Below are 17,707 nucleotides of genomic sequence, written 5' to 3'. Positions count from 1 at the left end.
AAAAGAAAAATTTTTTAAATGGAAAAATTTGAATATCGTGTATATATTAAAACCCGTGCTTTACCTGGAGTTTTAGCACAAGCCTTAACCGATGAAGTGGTTTTAGTTCATGGTGACCAAGCTCCAAAATACAGTACAGTTGCCAAGTGGGCTACTTTATTTAAAGATGATAGAGAGAGTCTCGAAGATGATTCTCGCTCAGGGCACCTTCAAACCACGTATACAGCTGAGAATATTAAACGTGTGCGAGCCATTATTGAAGAGAATCCGCATGCAACACATGATATGATTGAAGCCCTGACATTGATTTATAGTTTTACAATCAACGAAATCATTCACAACGCACTTAAAAAAAGAAAATTAACATCACGTTGGATACCCCATGAGTTAACCGATCAAAATCGCAAGAATAGAGTTGAGGTATGTAAGGAAAATTTAGCCCTTTTCAGAAACGGCCCATGGAGACTATGTGATTTTATTACAAAGGATGAGTCGTGGTTTTATTTGAGACAAGTTTGGCACAAGTCGGGTAATGCTAGTTGGATCGGTGAAGGTGAAAGTCCAAGAACCATAGTAAGATGCGACAGGTTTCAGCCGAAAAACATGTTTTACTCTTCTTCAAAACAACAGGTGTTATTCATTTGGGTTATGTTGAAAAGGGGGACACAATTATTAGCGAATATTTTATTAAAAATTTTTTGAAACCTCTTATATGCGAAATAAATAAGCAAAGACCTAAAACAGGCACTCAAAATTTCAAATTTCTCCATGATAACGCTCGACCCCATGTGACTCAAACCGTCACAAATTGTATAAACCAAGCTGGAATTACAATAAATCGCCACCTACCATACTCACCAGACTTAGCTCCATCCGATTATTGGCTATTGGATTTGATAAAAAAAAATCTTGATGACGATACTGACGTCGAAAAAACTCTCACAACGAAGCTACTTCAAAGTATACCCAAAGAAGAGTATAAAAAAACGTTTGACAAAGGGCTTGAAAGGATACAACTTTGTATAGATAATGATGGACATTATTTTGAATATTTGATAACGACCTAAGTAATATGTTATATATGATATAATTGAAATATAGTTGATTGATTCATCGTTGCAAAGATTACCAAATATATTGTCAAAACAAAAATAAAAATGATAGTTACCGGAAGAAATTCGCGCACCAATTTTTATGCATTGAAAGTAAAATATTATTAAAAAAACTTTAAAATTCAACTTTGACGGAGAATTGCTTGAAATATAAATTTGGCAGCAAAAACCGCTTTACATATTCGTAGCATTCTGTATAACAAGTTTTCTAATTTTTGAAAGTGTGTTTTATGCCACTTACTTTTAAGTTTTTCCTACATTTCTTTTTCACTCTAGAATATTAATCTTTTGACATTTCTGTCTTATTCATCTTATAAAAGTTCTTTAAGGGAAAGATTGGGCGATTAGGGAGGCTAAATCATTTTTATTATTTTATCATTTTCTAATTCACTTAAATGATTCCATCAAAAGTTTTGAGAAATAATTTGGCTCATTATCTTCTTGAATAATGAATGATTCTCCAATTACCCAACTTCCTGATGGAATGACATGGTTTTTTAAAATGCCCAAATACACGTCTTTCGTCACTATTTCATCTATTTTAGTAACATCACCAGTATTGCTGCACACACCAAGACACTACCTCAACCATGTTTTACAGTTGGCACCACAAACTGTTTCATCATTCGTTCATTAAGTTTACTTTGAACAAATAAACTTCTCTTTGAACCAAAAACTTAGAAATTAGACTTGTCAGACCAAAATTTTCAGTTATCAACAGTCAGTTGTTAATGTTGTTTCGTTTTATTTAAATGTATCAAAATTGAAATTATCATCGAACTTCACTCGGTTAAAACCATAATTAAATCTTTTGAAGTGTAATAGCAAGGAATAGTTTATGTTTCTTAGCGTCTATAACCTTAACATCAATATTGGTCTTGAAAACCACGGAACTTATCCTTATTAAACTTATGATTATATTATGTATTACTATTACATAAACTTAAATTATCGATCCACGTTTATATCACCATGATTTACCAATATAACAAAAAAAAAAAAAAAAAAATGTAAAAAAAAAATAAAAGAAATATAAAATTTAAGCAGTTTTTTAAAAAATCTCCGTCATTCGAAGATTTATAGCCGGTAGTATATTTATCTAAATCCAATCAACTAAATGACGTTTATGGCGACATTATATGGCCCTAGATACCAGTCATTCGCGAACAAATAATTTTAAAATCATTTATTTGATATAAAACTTAAATAAAAAATTATTCATTAATGCGCGTTACAGAAATTTAAACTGAATACAATTGAAGCAAAAACATGTTTAAAAAAACGGAAAAATAAAAAAATTTGATTACAACGAAATGCTCTGTTTGATTTGGAAAGTTTGAAAGACAAGTTTTTTCCACATTTTTTTGTTGACAGGGGAACCCTAAACTCCAAGTAAACGAAGGTCTCTACAGCAAAGTTTTTGTTGCAAATGTTTAAAATCTCGTAAAGACGTATGCTCGTAAATCCTCATAATAACTGTATTAGGATCGTCAACTCCTTTAATCAGTTTTCAGTCAGCAGCCAAACTAGTATAAGAATCAATGATTGTAAAAATGCAACCGACTGGAAAACTCTCATTCAATGATAGATAATCTTCACCAAGGTTGTAAATGCATAACTTTCCAACAAAACGTTGCTCATCTTCAACTAAAAAATTAACTGATGGATACAATCCAATTGATGGAATGTCAACAATTGTTACAGTCAAAGCATGTCCAGTAAGAATATAATTTTTCAAAAAATCAATATCTTTAAAGAACACCGCTTACAGACCTACAAGAGATATCAGCATAATTTGGTTTTCATTTGGTTTGTAACTTAAAGTTATTCTATGATAACTCGGACATACAGTCTTTCGGAGGGCATTAAGCTCTTTGAAATGCTTTATTAAGCCAAGTGCATAATACATTACTCCCAGTGCATAATACGACTGGTAGTATTCAATGATCTTTAGAGATAAATGCTGCAGCTGTTGAGTTTAAATTCTTTTTTTCATAGTCTTTTCCTATCTTCACAAGGGAAAAATATATAAATATTTACTTCGGCCTAATAAATAGCCTATGATATGTCCGCTTGTAGATGATAAACTGAGTTCACAAAAATTATAGAATCTTAAACACACGAACATATCTTTCATAAAACAGAACAACTTTGAATGATGTCTAAGTAATCATCAATCCTTTTAGACAATTCTAGATAATCCTTTCTTGAAAACCTTTAATAATTCTTATGTTTTAATATATTAATTTATCTCTAATGAATAGTAGAAAATTATCTCTTGTTAGTAGTGGAAAAAAGTAACAGAAGACAAGAATCTCAAACAATGTCTTAGGAAACTTTATAAAGAGAGATGGTGTTAAACAAAAAAGATAGTATAAAAGATGGGAAGACAGCTCGTATTATTGGTATACAGAACAAAGACAACTGATGCAATCAGTTGAAACATATTTATCAATAAACATATCAAAATGATTTTAAGTTGCTTTCAATTTGGTTAAAAAATCTTTTAGTTTTAAAGAAATCCCGACGTCACCTGTTGTTTTTTATATTATTCATCCCTTATCGCAGATGATTATGATAGGACTCGCGTAAAATATTGCAAATATGAACAAAGAATAAGCTATGACCCAAGCGGTAACAAAAGTAAAACAAACAGTATGAAGTCACGATATTGCATAACAATTAAAACTAAGGGAAACATAATGATCGCTCTACAAAAAATCTACAATAAAAGTTTTGCCATGTGAAGTTCGATAATAATTGTAACTTTGTTATTTCTGTTAAAGTTAAAAACGATCGGCAATACTAATATTCTGTCAAGAAAAATAAGTTCTAAAAGACTAATTGGAAAAAAATTTTAATTTTCTTCTTCAACTTGCATAGAATATTAAAAAAATCGGAAACGCTAAGGATGTCAGGGAATTACCTCTGCAACTGAAGAAAAAAGAATTACTACCACTAGTTAACAAAATAGACTGTTAACTGCCCCAGAAAATATTGATAGTATGAATTTTTTCTGAGAAGATCAAGAATCTGAAGTAGCAAGAATGAAGAAGCAATTCATGGAAGCAGTGCTTGGTGATAGAATAGCCGCTTAGAAATCACTTCTTCGGCTTTCAAAATAGGAAACAAAGATTACAGTGGGTAAAGCAATATAAAAATTGACTCTTGATTACTGGAAACGTGTTCTTTGGACTAACGAGTCAAAGTTCCAAGTTTTTGGCTTGAAGAGAAAATTATTATTCGATGTAAATTTGAATGATAAAAAATAGTGTGGTGCCAACTGTGAAACATGGCTGAGGTAGTGTTATGATGTAGGGTTATTTTGCTGGTAATTATACTGGGGGTATTGTTAAAATAAGTGGAATAACGACGAAAGAAGTTGGATAATTGGAGAACTATTTATTTTTCAAGAAGAATATGACCCAAAACATTCTTCAAAACTTTGTAGGAATCATTTAAGCTAATTAGAAAATGATTAAATAATAAAATGAATGACTTCCTTCCCGATCAGCTAATCTTTTCCTTTTGTGGCATGAATAAGAAATATCAAAAAAATTAATGCCCAAGTGTAAAAAAAAATACGTGAAAAAACTTAAAAATGAATGGCATAAAATAGACTTGGAAAATTGAAAGACACAAAAAAAACCTACCATTAAGATTTTCGTCATCAACGACAACAAATGTTTCTTAAAAAAAATTTCATTATTACTTTTAAACAATTACTTTACCACAAAAACAGACAACAAAAGGGAAAGACACTTATTAGCCAACTCCTTTTTTTTGGTCTGAAATTAAAAACTAAAATAAACTGCAATATCCAGTAACATCCTCAAAAAATCAGCTGATTCCTCTCACTTTGCATGCATCGTGAGTGCACAAAGCAATACTTTTTGTCCGTTGTAGCTTTGTGTCATATGTTGACTCTTGGTCAGAAAAAGAGCTAACCAATCGGTCGTAGAGCATATGTCAACAACCCGCTCTGTGTTGATCAATCTAAAAATCTCAAAATGTGCCCAAAATTTTTTAAAACTCCACCTAACCTAGTCATTCAGCGAAGAAAAAACCGTCGCTGACCAAACGATTTTGTATCCTGAAAACAAAATGGAGCGAGTAAATGGAGCAAAAAGCGTGAAACCGCGGCAACCTACATATTAGTGCAACTATTATAGCGGATATCGATTCCTAAATCGAAATATATGTAATAGGGTGGTCCTTATTCATTACAAAAAAAATTTTCTTCAGTTGTCTGACGGGGCACCCCCTTTAATGGTTGACGTTTATGAAAAAATAGTTGTACTGAAAATTTTATTTGAAAAAAATACATTTTAGGGGTCTCTACCGCAGAGTTTATATCTATAAAAGTGCCCACAGAAGGCTCATATGCTCAGTATTCTACAATATGAATGATTAGGACAAATATGATCACAGAGCACAACATTGCTTTATTGAAGCACATTTAAACAACTGTTACAGTGTTACATATTGTAATTATTATTGTCCTTCTGTGTTGAGACTGTCAAAGTGACAAAAACCGTCTAGTTTGTCCATAGCCATGGTATTCTTCGCTCGATCAGGAAATCGCTGGCGGTACTTCTTTACAATTAAGAGAAGGCACTGTTTCTGCTCCTCATCGTTTGTGTGCAGCTTGTTGTATTCGTCCATTAAGGCAACTCTCATACTACTGACAGTGTTCTTCGCCAACTGATAGTCAGCATCTGCAGACCAGAGCTTCACATCTTTGTTGAGGAAAGTTGACGGTAGACCAGTGATGGTGAAGAATCTACGACTGCTCTCGGTGACAAAGTCTTCCAAGTTCTTGGAGCTCACCAGCGTAGGATCAACAGTTATCCTCTTCAAAGGATATTCTGCACCCGGTGCTTGCAGGGCACTTACCATCAGACGTTTAGTGTCATCGGAGACTTCGTCATCAAAGAAAGCCAATGCAATCAGTTCTTCTGACAAGTACCACAAATGTCCTAAAATTTTCTTCATTGCGATCTGAGAGACTGCTTGATTCTGTGCCTTGTATTTGTCGATCTCCTTGATAAGCTCGAGATCAACACGAGGCGAAGATGGCGCTGACGGCGCTCTAAACCAGGCCTTGACATACAGAGTCACTGTGAAAAGACACACGTCTGCTATTCCCTTCTCTTCTTTCTTTGTCATCTTGAACTGGCTTCTCAGCATCCATATTTTCAATGAATAAATAGCCTTGGCCATCCATCTGGCTCGATGCAGTCCTGCCGGAGCTTTGAATGAGTATCCTTGAGATGGAACGCCTCCCAGAAACATTATTGTCAGCTCTAGCAGTTCGCGATAATCATCACGAGGCTGAAACTGTTGCAGTTGGTTTTCAGCAAATGCAATAATTTCATTTGCAACACTGGAAACGGCACTGTGCACGATGTCATTCGAACTAGATGCCTGAAAGTTTGACCGGTCAATGATTTCCCAACTGCTTTGAAACCTTTTAAAAATCATAATGTCAGGACCCTTTGAAGGGCCAAGAGAAAGAGTAACCGTTGCCTCTAAGACTATTTCTAAAATGTGATGACGGCAAGCAAACCAGAGCAAATTTTTGTCAAACTTCTGCTCCAGTAGGATGCAAGCACCTTTTCTTGGACCACTATTGACGGAAGTAGTGTCGAAGCACACGCACTTGACTTTATCAGCTATGCCCCACGCTACAGTTACATCATAAACAGCTGTTGCTGCAGCTTCTCCAGTTCCAGATGGCAGCTTCGGTACACAAAGAATTTGGTCAACTCCTAGTCCAGACACGAGGATTGGGAGCCGGTCCACAATTTTTTTGCTGCTGATATCTTCCAACATATCAGTTTCTCGTCTTGTAGTTGGTTTCGAAGTCCTACAGCAAGCATCGGCCATCTCCCTTAAAATAATAAATTTTATTTGTTACCATCCATTTTAATTATTCAAATTATTTGTAATTTCTAACAAAAACTTATAGAGCTCAGAAAACTAACTGACAAAATTTATGTTATGCAATATAAATAAACAACAATGACATATGAAAACTCTGACAAGGTCTAAAACCAATAAATGAAATACACAATTATGTGCATAAATGAAAAGTCAAGTTTGATACTATGGCACTCAGGCAATTGATATTAATTAACAATTTAAAATGGATTTAGCACAGCGGATCGGTCATTCTGTCTGTTTTATAATAATTCATTGTTAAATCAATATAATTTGGCAAATTAATATTTAAGCAAAAATAAACAAAGAAAACACTCACTTTTGATCCAGTATCCACTAGGTCAGTTGTTACGGAAGTTTTCCTGAGAGAGTCAGTAGTCACTAATTCAGATTCATCAAATATTATTGTTATATTGAGTGTCTGTCAGTGTCTGATTACAAATGGCTGACAGCTGGTGAAATGCATTCTGGATAATTTAACAATAAATAAGTAACATCATATTGATAAATTATGCAGGCGGTATAGTGTGCAGTGAAAGAGTTCACCAGCATAACAACTAGTGACATGCAGCCACGGAACCCCACATGATACTTAACTATTATATATGTGGTAGGGATCTCTAAATGTTTTCAGATTTAGCTGATTTTTTTTGTGAATTTTTTATGCATGCATATAAACAAAATTCAAGGGTGCCCTGTACAAAAATCAAACTTTGAAAATTAAGGACCACCCTAATATGTAATAAGAATACTTATTATACTTGATAAATATTCACAAATATTTAACTCAAATATATATTCTTTTAATACTTTAGAAAGACAAATAGTAACACTCAATCAAATCTCGTTCAAAAAATAATCATCACCTACTTAAAAAAACTTCTCTTCTATTCATAAAACTCGTGTCCAATGCTTTATTTTCTTCTCTCTCTCTCTTTGGAATTGTTCATACATTATGTCACGCAGTTTTATATATATATATATATATATATATATATATATATATATATATATATATATATATATATATATATATATATATATATATATATATATATATATATATATATATATATATATATATATATATATATATATATATATATATATATATAATTCTGCTAATAAAGTAGAATTTATACGTCAGCTATGTAAATTAAACAGAAATTTGTAAGATGCTTTCTATGCTTTCATCTCTCTCTCTCATTGCAACATGTTTGTATTTTTTAATACTGACGATGAAAGCATTTAAAATTTGTTTGAGATTTTGTTTATTTCAATTGGTTCAAAATTAATCAAAGCTTTTTGTGTGAAGAAATTTTGTGCGAGCATTTACAAAAAAATGTTTAAAACTCCAGCAAACCACACCGTAGTCATTTTTTCCCAATGCTAAAACGTGTTAAAAATATATTTGATTTCATTTTTTGTGCTAAAAAAAATCAAAAATAAACTTTTTATCGGTAAAATCCTAAGAAAAATTTTTTCTTTCAAAGAAATTTTTTCAAAGAAATTGTGTAAGTCATATTTTATTTACGGTATTAAATCAAGTTTTATTTTGTTTTTATAAATTCTATTAAATGATTATGGTTTAATATTCACATTTTTTTTTATGTATAACTGGAAAGTTTCTATAATAGTATACGAGTTGCCAAAATATTTTTTCCGAATGTATGACTAAAAACAAAAAGAGTTGTTTTAACTAAGTCTTACGTAAAAAAAAAAAAAAAAAAAAAAAAAGGGTTATTCTAACAAAGAAAATCAATATTGCTGATTAAAAGTGCAGATTGGCGCAAATAAAAGTTTTTCGGATTGGTAAAAAATAATTTTTGCTGAAATTATCTATAATTTCTTTCAAAGTTAACTCCAATAAACTTTAAATAAAAATCCATGTTTTAAATAGAAAATGAGCAGATTTTTTAGCATCTAAAGTAACATGGTCTTTATTCAATTTACCGTATTCTTTTGTTTTCACTTTTATCTTAACATTACTCTAAAATAATAAAACAGATTTTGAAACGTCTGGCTAATTGTTTTTTCAACTAAACTAGAAATAGATTTAACTCGTGAATATGGCGTAAATTGCATTTTAAAATGGCTTACGACAAATTAAGAAGTGTTTTACGTGAAAATATTATTAAAGATTTTAAAAGCGGAAAACTTCAAGCTGAAATTTGTAGAAATTATAATATAGCGAAATCGACTGTAAGCAAAACTGTCAAATCATTTGGATCTCGTGACTGCTATAAAACAAACCATCGGGGTGGACGTTCAAGAAAAACATCACAAAGACTAGATCGAATAATTGTTAAAGAGCTTAAAAAATTTGCAGGAAATAATTGACATTAAGATTGAGCGTGCAAATAAGAAGACCAGTGAGGAATTATTTGAACAAATCGAGAAGGCCTGGCGAGAGATTGATATGAGAATTGTTGACTCATTAATTGAGTCTATGCCTCGAAGAATGAAAGCATTAATTAAAAGTAAAGGGGGTCCTACCAAATATTAAGTTAATTTTTAAAGCTTTTTGAAAAATAATAAGTTAATTTTTGAATTTTTTTGAATTTTCAGTCGATTTTTTGAATATCCACCTAGTTTTTTCCAAAGAAAAATGTAGTTTGTGTAGTTTTTTCCAAAGAAAATTGTTTGTAAGGGAAAATGTGTTTTAAAACTTTTTTTAGTATAATTCAAAAGTTTTAAGTTTTGGTAATAACATAATAAACTACATAAAAAATAATATGTTCAATTTTTTTTCAACAAAAGTTTTTGATCAACTTTTGTTCTGAATTTGAGTTTGTCCACCATGTTTTGTCCGATAGGGTAAGGTTGTTAATATTGTACCGATGCCTATATTGTACTTTTAACATAACTTGTTATTTTTACAACCCACAAGAAATTTTTTAACTTATTTTTTATCTTTGCTGAATGAAATTAAGTAGTCAACTGTTTTTTTTTTTTGTCATCCAACTGCATTAAGGCCAGACTAAGCTCTTGTTGGTTTGTTATTGGAGATTTCTAATTTTTGGTTTTATGGCTAAGCGTATTTTACTAAAAAAAGCAGAAGATATGATTTGTTCAGTGTACTTAGGTTAAAGCATAATTTATCTAAATTCAAAATAAATACTTAGAATTTAGAGTATCTTATTTTTAGTTGTCAAATTTTTTAACTAACTGTATGTCAGATTAGTTGCGTAAATTGTAACGACGCAACCATTCTGACCGCTAAGAAACGCTTATAAAGTTTAACAAATTCCTTTTGAGATTCCAATTAGAAAAACATCCATACTTACAATAAGAACTTTACCACTGAAACAAAAAAAGAAAAACACATGTATTACTCTTGTATTGACAAGCAGTTCTTAAAAAGATGCACTCTCTAGTTCAGTTTTACCAATATGTCAAGGCTGGTGTCATGTTGGCTGTGCAGGTGTTAATCAAAAACTGACACAATACATCTGAAACTTTTATTTGTATTTTATTTTACAATATTTAGTGAGGTTGTTTTTAAAACAGATATAGTATATATTGTTTTACATTATTTAGTATAATTATCTTTAATACCTACCTTACTCCTCTATTCTAATCTTCGCTAATCCATTGGAAAACATATAATTTAAATAAAAATTGTGCCATATGTGGTGATACCCGTTTTTGGCATTTTCTAGAAGAAAAAAAAGTTCAAGTTGCATAGAGCTTATTAAATGAAAAACTTCATTTCATTACATTATGGGCAGTTAGGTGTTATGTCATGTTATATCAGAATATTTCCAATTGCTAATTTTATAAAAAACATTCCTTTTAATCAGTTCTTTAAATCCCTTAAATCTAAAATCATAAAATATTTGCAAAGCTGTAAAGTAATTGAAATCAAGAAAGTGTTACAATATTGGATTACAATGGTACAATTAAGGATCTAGTTTCCTTAATTGTACTCTTAGCGCTACTTTTTTAATTTGATTCTTCGAGACTTAACGCTTTTTAAATTTTGAGTTTTTTTAACGTCTTCACAACAAACAATCCCTAAATTATGAAATACAATTGAAAATCCATGTTTTTACTCAGTAGATTACCTACATTTTTTAGTTTTGTCTTAGGGGGTACAATATTGGCAACCTTACCTTACTGTTAACAGCATAGTAAATTGTTATAACAAGCGCCATTTAAGGCCGTTTTACTTAAAGCCAAAAGCGTGTTTCTGTTGTGTTTCAGGATGAACTAAGGTTTATTGTTTAGACGTTCGGAATTATTGGAACAAAACTAAGGGTCTGCGTATCGTTATCGGTATATCGGTATGAACCGATATTTTGAAACGATAACGATATGAAACGATAACGACATCTTTACTCGACTTAAAGATTTATAATATATTTGAACTAAAATTTGGCATTTAAAAAAAAAATTGGAATATTGTAAAAAATATCGTTATTATACCGATAAATATCGGTATTCTCGTTATTTTTATGCATTTTGATAAACCGATAAAAAAAAAGCCGATATTATCGTTTCAACCAATACTTTTCCATTCATTTATCGTTTCAAACGATTCTTAAGAACAAAACACAAAAAACCAAATAATTTATAAAAAACCATCTAAGACAAAACCAAATAATTTATAAAAAACCAAAACCAAACGTTGCAAAATTATGTTTATATGCTGTTAAAAATATGCATAGCCAAACAAATATGGTTTAAAAAAAAAAGCACTCGAGAAAATTTTAACAAGATTAAAATGAAGAAACATAGTTGCACATGTCCTTATGATTTAATATTTTCCAATCTTTGTTTTGACATTCTTTGCTGCAGTATTTAACAGTCTTGCATCTTGAGCAAGTAAACATAGACTGCTCTTTGCCACAATAGAGGCACATTTTTAACTTTTTTTCTTCTGACATGATGACTGTATTAGGATCGTCAACTCTTATCATAGGTTTTCCATCAGCAGCCAACCTAGCATAAGGATCAATAATTGTAAAAATGCAACCAACTGGAAACTTCTCTTTGATTGATTGATAACCTTCACCAAGATTGTAAATACAAAGCTTTTCAACAAAGCGTTTTTTATCTTCAACTACAAAATGAACTGAAGGAAATACTCCAACTATTGGAATATCAACATTCGTGACAGTCAAAGCATATCCAGTAAGAATGCAATCTTTCGAAAAATCAATATCTTTTAAGAATAGCGCTTTTAAACCTACAACTGAGGGTGGCATGGTTTGGCATTTATTTGGTTTGCAACTTATTTGAAAAGCTCTTGGCAAATTCTTTTTGAGTTCTGTGAGCCCCTGTCGATGATTTAAAAATACCTCTTTTCTTTTATAATCAATGAGCTCGTCATTTTCTCTATAATTGTCTTTTTCAATTTTTTCCAGTGAAACTGCTTTTGTAATTTTAGCTTCTGAAATCATTAGATACCGTTCTAAGAATTCCTTTGAGGTGCTATCATATGGCAGAAAGCAAGAAAGTTGCAGCTTTTCACTTTCAAGACCTTTCTGATAATAAAATGAATACATGGGTGATTTCTTCGAACTTTTTGGCCTAGACGAAAGTAGGCCAAGAGCATAATACGATTCTGGTAGTTTTCGATGATCAGCAGGAGCTGCAGAGATGAATTTCTCATAAAATTTTTTTGCATCAATAACTTTATTATCAAGCAATCGTAAAACAACAGCTTTGTTATAAATGTATTCATAATTAGAAGGCTGCAAGGAATAAGCTTTTTCAAAAGCTTTGAAAGCATTCTTATGCTGTTTCAAAAATGCATAATTACATCCCAATAGCTGCAGCATTTTGCAGTCATCAGGATATATTAATAGTGAACACTCAAGAAAATTAACCAGTAATTTATGATCACCAGGATTTAAGTAGACAAAGCATAAACGAGCATTATAATCTATTTCACTTTTCTGATTTTGACTTTCTTGGATAGCCAAATTAACTAATCTTGACGCTACTTTATGCATGACTAAAGGCATCTGACAGATAATATGGCAGGTTGAATAAGCACTTGCAAGTTTGATTAGAAAATCTTTAGCATTAAAATTCTGTATTGTTAGCATGTATAGGGCTTCATAAAAAAGTTCAACAGCTTTGAGCATATTGTTGGCAGTTATTGAACCACTCTCAGCACGCCTTCGAAACTCTTCCATATCAAAGTTAAAACTTTTACGACAAAAAACTGAAGGAACTTCCAAAGAATCCAAAAATCTGTTTGTGTATTTTAGCACTGATTCAACTGCAACCTTTAGATCATTAGGTAATGAAGCTCTCAATTCCTCCAAGTCTTTAAGATCTTGAATGTTCTTCCTGATCTGTTCATCTCTTGTTTTGGGGAAAATATTGGGAGTTTGAAGAGATCTTTCATGCCAAAGTAATGCTCTATCTGGATCTTTTTCATGAATATATAGATCAACAAGGTTTCCAGAAGCATTAATATCAACTCTCTCATGAGCAAGAATAAAAAGTCTTTCTGCTTCTTTAATATTTCTTTTAACACCAGTGCCATGAAGATAAAATAAACCTAGGTTATTAGCAGAATCAGCACTGCCATGCTCAACTGCTAAATGATACCAATCAGATGCTGTCTTATCATTTTTAGCTACATATGTACCTTCTTGGTATGCTAAGCCCAAAGCATGTTCAGCTTCACAAACACCTACATTTTTGATTTCCTGGCAAAAAGATTTATGAAAAGGTTTCTGCTTTGCAGCTTCTTTGAGTAATGCAATTGCAGCTTTAAAGTCCTTTTTAACTCCTAATCCATTCCTAAACAAAAGAGCCAAGTTGTACATACCTTCTGCATTGTTTCTTTGTGCTGCTTCCCTGTAAAACTTTGCTGCCATTTCATAGTTTTGTATGACTATTTTGAACCATCTCAATATTCATGTCCAGTCCAAACTATTTTTATGGTAGGATCTAACTCAACTAACTTATTTTTTAAATCTAACAAGTTTAAATTTTCAAGATTAGTACCACCAAATCTATTTTTTAGCTGTTGAAGAAGCTGTTCCTCATAATCTTCAGTTGAAAAAGGTACTTGATTTAAATGGTCATAACTCTGTTGTTCTCCAAGTTTAGCTCTCATTAAAGCTAATAAATTCTTTATCTCCTCACTATTGAAACTAAATGCAAATGCTTTTTCATAGCACTTCACTGCTTTTTTTAACTTGTTCATTTTATAATATACTTCACCTAGCTGGGCATATCCTTTGAACCACACTGGATGATGACAACATGTTTTCTCTGCATCTATGAGTGCTCGATACAAATTAATATCATCTTTTGTTTCATCATAAAGTTTCAAATAAGACAATGATCGATTGCGATACAGTATACCCAGCTCTTCATTTGTTAAACTATACAGAGTGATTGCAGAAGTGTACATCTCAACTGCTCTTGCATAGTTTTCCTTCATAAACTCCTCATTTGCAGACTCTTTGACTGATTGAGCTTTTTGGTCTGGGTGTGTGACATAGGTTGCAGTTTGAAATGCTTTGTTATCCTTCAACTTAAGGACATACTCTCTTGATGCACCTAACGCTGTCATTGCTGAAACTAATTCATTTGAAAGCTCTTCAAACTTTTCATCTGTTATTTCTAAACTAGGCAAATGTTTGATTTTATTACGCACTGATGATACTTTACTGACTGGTTGCAAGTAAGACTTTTTCTTCAATATTGGAGCAAACAACTTTGATGTTAACACAGTTCCTAAAAGTGTTATATCCCATTCATCAGAATTGTCAGAATCTAAGCTAACTTGCTGAATTTTTTTACAGCTATCTCTAAATTCTTTTCCCACTCCATTTTTAAAGTACTTAGATGCTTCTACATCGTCTGTCCAATCTTTTTTGCGTAGCTCTTTCCATGTTTTTAAAAATATTTGTCTAAGTAACTTTGTTGCCTCTCTTAGCATGATTTGAAGTGATAAAAAATTTGAATATTTTTCATCCATTCTTCACTTTTTGTAAACTTAAATACACAACAGATACATAAACTAAAAAACATATAAGAAATTAAAAATCGTAACATATTTAAAAAATTATTCTTCAAACTCTTTGAAAAATCAGCCGTGAGTTGTAAAGAAATTTGAATAATACTTTAGTTATAAGCTATTTAATCTTAGTAGTTCATTAATTTATAAATTTTTACTTTTAATCATTGTTTTTTGTTAAAATATAGAAAGCTTTTCTACACAATAAAGCAAATTTTTACATTCAAAAATTAATATTCTTAAAGGAATGTTTGCATCGTAGCATGAACCATAACAATCTGTCAAATAAAAAAACTTTCATCTTAAACTAAGTAAATGCCCGTAAGTGTACAAAGTTACGTTTACTTATAAATTTGAAAGGTGTTCTTAGTCTTTTAAAAGTAGAGATAAACTGGTTTATAGTCATATTTATGTCTTTGTATTGAAGTCTTCCTGTACGCTTTCATTTCTGCAAATATTTATTCTTAATTCCGAGAAAACTTTTTATCTTGGAACTTCATCCTCCCCAGGCCTCTCTGCTCTGAAGAATTACAGAAAAATTTTTCGGTAATTCTTCAGTTGTCTTAAGATTAGAACTCAACGCATAAAAGTTTAAGTTCCAGCATGTTAGAATCATTTGGAAGAATCCTTTGATGAGAATATGGCAAACTAGTACTTAACAAAATCTAAACTAGTATATTTTAGATTTTGAGGACCTGGAAGAGATTACTGATCTTAATTCACAAATTATTATTTGTACATATCTGTACATATCTGTACATATATGCATGGCCGCCGAGAGGAGGGGGTGGACGGGGAAGATTCCCGGGGCCCCGCGTGTTTACAAACAATTTTTTAAAGTAATTTTAAAAATATTTAAATAGTTTTGACTTTTAAAAGATTTAATTAACTTTTATTTTTCATTTAAAATGACCAGAGCACGCTTCTTTTGGTCTTGAGTATGTAATTGATCATAATGAGGGCCCCTTAAGAAAACTTCCCCGGGGCCCGAAATTTCACTCGGCGGCCATGCATATATGTACATAGCTGTGCGCTATTGTAAAGTAATATAATAGTAGGTTAACAACCATAGTTTAACTGCATTATAAACATATTACATTTGCACAAAATTATTTGATGTAACAAAATTAGCACCAAAATAGAGGAATAAGAAGAAAATATGCTCAACTTTTAAATTTATTTCCGATCTTTGATTGCAAATCAAAACAATTTTTACGTGTGATACTTACACTAAGTTTTTGGATGATTGTCAAAACAAAAAATGTCCCAGTTTAAAGTGCACTACTTTTTTATTTAACCATATGTTGTATAACCACTTTTTTTTTTTTTTTTTTTTTTTTTTTTCATTTAACTATAGGTACAAAGCGAACGCTTCAACTTAAAATGTTGAAAGGTTCACTTAATTTATTTGAAAGTAGAAAAAAAAACGCAGTTCACGGTCGTTTACATAAAGCGAAACAGCGCTGTTATTATGCGCATGCTCCAGAAATAGAAATCGAAAGCGATGTAAACATGAAAAAAATTTATGATTTATCAATGGTGGCAATCCTAACGTTTTCTCAAATAATTTTACAAATAGAAATCTTCTTAAAAAAATGTAAATTGGGATAGTTCCTATAATAAGCAAAGTATACATATGTCTTAAAAAAACTTTGAAATTTAATTGCGCGCGATTGTTAAGAACTGAAAAAGCAGCTGTCGATAAAGGTAAAAACTGAGAATTTTTAAGTCAAAATAAAATAAAATCTGATCGTAGAATATCCAGATTTTTTTTAAAATACTGAAATTTAATCTATATACAACATTTCAAAGCAAGTTTTACTGAGCATTCAATTTTTTTACTTAACGTTGATGGCTTACAAGTGATGACAATATTACACTGGTGTTGACTGGTTCTAAACTATGTACAAGCGCCACGACTCATGGAGCTAGCGTTGTTTATAAATTCGTATTCTCTAAATTTTAAAGATATTCAAGTTAAAGTTGTAGGAGATTGTGTTGGAGGAAGTTTTAAGTTGAGCTACCAGATTATAAATGCTTTAAACCTAAATAGTAAAAAAATTACTATCATTTTCAACATTTTTTTAAGGCAAAAGTCAACATCAAAGTAGTCATGACATGATATCAAGAACAAATAGAAGACCTGCAAAGAATGAAGTATAAGTAAGAGAAACAAGTATATATATATATATATATATATATATATATATATATATATATATATATATATATATATATATATTACTTATATATATTACTTATATATATATATATATATTACTTATATATATATATATATATATATATATATTATATATATATATTATATATATATATATTATATATATATATATATATATATATATATATATATATATATATATATATTATATATATATATATATATATATGTATGTATGTATATGTATATGTAGATATATGTATATATGTATATATGTAGTAGTCTTACTGATTTCAAAAAATACATATATGAAGTTTTTATATACCTAGGGATATCAAAGTTGCAATATTTAGGTGATTTGAGTTTCTTTGTGCACTTTATTGTATTTCAGGAGCTTAAGATTAGTTATTATAAAAGAAAATCAACATTAAAAGGTGAATTTAATTTGAACAACTTATAGTATTTTTTTTTGACATGAAA

The 17,707-nt window shown here is 30.7% G+C and overlaps 4 protein-coding genes across 4 annotated transcripts in view; 1 reads left to right on the top strand and 3 right to left on the bottom strand.

Annotated features, from left to right (window-relative positions):
• The window catches only part of LOC145193210 (uncharacterized), a 145,863-nt gene that overhangs the window by 5,309 nt on the left and 122,847 nt on the right, over positions 1-17,707 (bottom strand). The window lies entirely within an intron of this gene.
• Positions 19-1,067, top strand: LOC149891493 (histone-lysine N-methyltransferase SETMAR-like). Its single transcript, XM_090077157.1, has 2 exons — positions 19-553; positions 631-1,067. Exons 1-2 carry the CDS (start codon positions 19-21, stop codon positions 1,065-1,067), a joined length of 972 nt encoding a protein of 323 aa, XP_089933283.1.
• On the bottom strand, positions 5,607-7,738 carry LOC149891492 (uncharacterized). The gene is made up of 2 exons (XM_090080417.1): positions 7,375-7,738; positions 5,607-7,005 (listed from the first exon to the last, which is right to left on the bottom strand). The coding sequence occupies exon 2, from the start codon at positions 6,999-7,001 to the stop codon at positions 5,607-5,609; it is 1,395 nt and encodes a 464-aa protein (XP_089936543.1). The 5' UTR covers positions 7,002-7,005; positions 7,375-7,738.
• On the bottom strand, positions 11,549-15,495 carry LOC149891491 (uncharacterized). The gene is given in 2 exon segments (XM_090080173.1): positions 11,549-13,914; positions 13,917-15,495. Coding segments are annotated over 2 exon segments (3,228 nt in total). The 5' UTR covers positions 15,007-15,495; the 3' UTR covers positions 11,549-11,776.

This window comes from Hydra viridissima, unplaced genomic scaffold (genome assembly GCF_058129835.1).
Source record: "Hydra viridissima isolate aposymbiotic clone 2 unplaced genomic scaffold, HvirCarnegie_v1 scaffold_2, whole genome shotgun sequence".
Taxonomy (NCBI): domain Eukaryota; kingdom Metazoa; phylum Cnidaria; class Hydrozoa; order Anthoathecata; family Hydridae; genus Hydra; species Hydra viridissima.
Note: the sequence above shows the minus strand (reverse complement) of the source record. Positions and strands in the feature narration are given on the sequence as shown.

Excerpts from the sequence above, each read along its gene's own strand:
- LOC149891492 (XM_090080417.1), bottom strand. The coding sequence starts at position 7,001 with ATGGCCGATGCTTGCTGTAGGACTTCGAAACCAACTACAAGACGAGAA.
- LOC149891493 (XM_090077157.1), top strand. The coding sequence starts at position 19 with ATGGAAAAATTTGAATATCGTGTATATATTAAAACCCGTGCTTTACCT. Across the intron at positions 554-630 it reads TGCTAGTTGGATCGGTGAAG|GTGTTATTCATTTGGGTTAT; the intron begins GTGAAAGTCCAA and ends TCAAAACAACAG.